We start from the raw sequence: 4,145 nt of genomic DNA, 5'->3' as shown, positions 1-4,145 counted from the left end.
AAGAAAAACCTGGTCATGCCAGTTCAATAAAAGCAGCAGATCCATCAAATCTGTGGGCAACAGCTAATATAGATATCAATGCTAAAACGAAGCGGTACAAATAACACAATGTCATTTACGAATCAAACCACTTCTGTAATTTTATAATTAACACACAAAGAGTAACATGTTTTCAGTACATTTATGACTCAATTAATTACAATGTTGAAACGTTCTCACTTTACGAGGAAAGGTTGAGGGTGCTATGCCTTTTCGCATTAGAATGGAGAAGGATGAGGGGAGACTTGATAGAGGTTTATAAGATGATCAGGGGAATAGATAGAGTACACTGTCAGAGACTTTTTCCCTGGGTAGAACAAACCATTACAAGGGGTATAAATTTAAGATGAATGGTGGAAGATATCGGGGGGGGTGTCAGAGGTAGGTTCTTTACCCAGAGAGTAGTGGGGGCATGGAATGCACTGCCTGTGGAAGTAGTTGAGTCGGAAACATTAGGGACCTTCAAGCGGCTATTCGATAGGTACATGGATTACAGTAGAATGATGGGGTGTAGATTAATTTGTTCTTAATATCGGACTAACGTTCGGCACAACATCGTGGGCCGAACGGCCTGTTCTTGCTGTATTTTCTATGTTCTATGTTCTAAAAGAGATACTGGCATCATGCGATACGTAAATATATCAACTACTTCCTACTAACATTGCTCCAGGAATTGGATAACTGCTGCAAAATTCTCTTCTGTGTTGAAGAGCCATTGCATATTGTAAAGAGTCCGATAAACAGCCTATTGAAATCAATCCGCAGCCAGCATGTAAAATTAAAAGTCTAATTTGTTTCGAGTTTTATCGAAGCTGTTTAGACCTATGTAACAATGCCCAAGTACTAAAACATTTACTGTGGTGGGAAATAACATCATTAAGATCAATTATGTTGAATCAAATCCTGATGGAGACTGGACCAAAATTTTATTCAATAGGTATTTGAAACCTTGTTTCTTTAGCTGCTCCATATCACCAATTGGTGGTGTTGGAATCACTGCCTGATAAACACATCACTTGAGACAACATTAAAAAAAACTAAATATTCATTGGTTTGATCTGATTGTTGAAATGTAATATAAATGCTTTCAGAAAATGGGGGATTGACGATATTTAAATAGCGCTGACTAACCCTTCCTGAGCAGTTAGGTAAATAACTACAGTCTGCAAGGGACAATTAATTATATAGTTTGAGCGGCAACACTCCACATGAAGCACGGGTTAAGTCAAGGAGACAGCTTTCAAGAACTACCACAGCTGGTATGGGGATTGAACCCATGCCCTTGGTGTCATTCTGCACCACACACTAACGGGTTAGTAGACTACATAACATCCACTGAACATCTAGGGCACTTCAAAAAATGATCTAAGGTCTAATACTAAGTCAACCAGCGTCATTGAGAGCTCTGAAGAAAGCGTTTTATCGAACATAGCAGAAAGTTGGAGAGTTGTAAGAGTAAGTTTCTGCATCATTTCTTTCATGAGCAAGAAATGATTCTGAGTCTTCCACTGTGCATTTTTGAGAAAGATGAAAATAAAACTACATGGAATATACAATCCAGAAACAGGTTATTCAGCCTACTTCGTCAAATCCAACCGGAGTGTTCGCCTGAGCCACTCCCTGTGGCAGTGACTCTGTGGGCAAAGCAGTTTTCATCTGAATTCCCTATCTTGAGTTCCTCGTGTTTCCTCCCAAATGAGATTAGCAGCCCGGCCTTATGGGCAGCTGCAGGAGGAGGACCTGTCTGTTCTCTGACGGGTGCCACTTGTTGATGTGCCTGGTGAGTCCGGGTGAGCTGAAGAAGGTGGATGGGCAGTGTTTGCAGGAGAAAAGCTGGTCTTCCAGGTCGCAGGCTTCATCATCCTCCTTGGGTGTGGGAGCCCCGCTCCTGTCCCCGCAGCTGGGGCTCAGCAGAGCCCTGTCCCCACGCTCCACCACATGCTTGTTGTGGCTCTCTGCAGATGCCAGGTACATATGGCACAACTGGCAGGGGAAGGCGATCCGGCTTAGCTCCAAGCGGTTGGGGAAGGTGGGGAGGGAAGCCTGGTGGGCGGCCAGATGCTTCTTCAGGTAAGTCTGCCGCCGGAATCTCTTGCTGCAGTCAGGACAACCAAAGGGTTCCACGTTCCCCAGAGCTGCAGGGGGCTGGCCAGGGGCTGCCGTGCCCTGGGGGCTGCCCGTACCCTCAGGACCAGCCACAGAGTCGCTGCTGCTCTGACCCCCAGAGATCAGCTTCTTGGAGCTCTCCTTACTTTCAGGGTCCGCCCTGGCTGACTCTCCAGGGCACCTCTGCCTCTCCTTACCAGACTTGGGGCTGTTGACCCCGGGACGAGGTTTATGCCACCTGCGATGTGAAGCCAGGTTCGCTGGGCAGCTGAAGACTTTATTGCACTCGGGGCAGCGGTATTCAACCCGGACAATCCTGGAACATTTGTGTTGGGCGAGAGAGAAGGAGTCGGAATATCTCTCCTTGCACAACTGGCAGATGAATTCAGCCAGGAGATTGTTCGCTGAAGGTTTGTAATCTCTGGCATCCACTTTAATTGTTAGACCCAGAACAGGCGAAGTGCTCACCTCATCCTGGAAATTCAGTTTCCGGATGACTTTCGGCTTCTTCTGGGTGGGTTTGTGTCTGCGGTGCCTGGGACCCGGGCCATGCAGTTGAGTAACTTCACCTGCCGCCGGGGAGTAGGGAGCCTGGACCAAAAACCTTTCCACCGCTTTCAGGGGGGCAACCGCAGCGAAGGAGTCAACAGGAACAGGAGACTCCAGACAGCTGCCCAACAAAGCGGTTTCCACTTTGATGTCGGTGGTGGATCTGCAGGAGTCACTGACCCAGCCTGGGATGCCATACTTTGTAAACGGGGTTTTAGCACAGAATCCCGCAGGAGCCCCAACCTCTGGGAGAAACACCAGTCTCCGGGCTGAATCCAAGCTTTTAGTGGGTGTAAATCCTTCGGGGCTGTTCCTCTGAGAACTTGGCTGTGAAACACTGTCTGGCCATCCGACAGCCCGCACACCCGCTCCCAGGGGATGCATTTCAAGGAGTGGACAGTCCTCATCCTCGCTTCGAATCCTGTACGAGACGGGAGACGATTTATTGTTCCTTTTTACTAAAAATCCTCTCGGCATCTTTAAAAACCAAAGGTGAGTCAACGTGGAGTTGATGCAGGAAGGAAGGGAGGGAGGGAGAGAAGGAGGGAGGAGAGAGGGAGAGCGGGAAGGAGGGAGAGAAGGAGGGAGCTGTCTGTAGATTCCAGTCCAGCAGTCCGCCTGGAATGACTGTGTGTGCAAAGCAGTCAGGAAACAGGAGAGCTGGCCCTCGACATGACTGCCTTTGCTTTTATTGACAGGGAAGCTATTTGCTAAGGCTGGTGAAGTCCAATCGGTGAACAGGGACGGTGAGGACGGAGGTGGGGAGAAGGGGAGGACAGTGGCACAGTCTATTGTGACAATAGGTAGCTGGGGACTCACATCAGCGGCGTGGCACCATGAAGGGAGCACAGGAAAGATGAACATCTCCCCCTGTGCACACACACACTCACACACAAATACACACCCTCTTCCCGAGATGTGTAACTTTTTAGCATGACATAAGCTTTAGAAATGGGCCCAGTGGCGGTTACCAGGCTACAGAATACTTCTGCCAAGCAGAAACCTGCAACAGATTTCCAATAACACCTTTTTAACGCTAACTTTTTGTTTTTTTCTTCTTAGTGCTGGACAATAATACTATAACACAACACTCCCTCTGCGGTATTCGCCGCTTTTGCAGCAATTTTTCTTCTCCAATTCAGCGATGGTCACCTTTCAGGAATCGCTTTATCTAAATCGCACAGTTTCTTTGCTTCCCCCAGGAGATATTTCGTTGTCACAATCCCCTCGTTCTGTTGTCCTCTCCTCATGTCATTTCAGACCAAACCATTTCTTAGTGGAATAATTGTTTCCTGGCTGAGAATCGATACAATGCTATTTCTTTCCCTTGTGATAAGTCGGCATGTTTTTCTTTTCCACCCCGGGAAGCAGAAATTCAATTCTTGAATTCGATTTAATTGTTGGTAAAATTGTGTGAGCTCTTTTGATAAGGGACTATTTTGATAAGGGAC

The 4,145-nt window shown here is 47.2% G+C and overlaps 1 protein-coding gene across 1 annotated transcript; it reads right to left on the bottom strand.

Moving 5' to 3' along the window:
* Positions 1-530: 530 nt before the first annotated feature.
* Positions 531-3,616, bottom strand: LOC119954917 (insulinoma-associated protein 1a). Its single transcript, XM_038780611.1, has one exon. The coding sequence runs from the start codon at positions 3,556-3,558 to the stop codon at positions 1,741-1,743; it is 1,818 nt and encodes a 605-aa protein (XP_038636539.1). The 5' UTR covers positions 3,559-3,616; the 3' UTR covers positions 531-1,740.
* Positions 3,617-4,145: the final 529 nt, after the last annotated feature.

The sequence above is a fragment of the Scyliorhinus canicula genome, chromosome 2, assembly GCF_902713615.1.
Source record: "Scyliorhinus canicula chromosome 2, sScyCan1.1, whole genome shotgun sequence".
Lineage (NCBI taxonomy): Eukaryota > Metazoa > Chordata > Chondrichthyes > Carcharhiniformes > Scyliorhinidae > Scyliorhinus > Scyliorhinus canicula.
This window is presented reverse-complemented; position numbering and strand designations above follow the sequence as displayed.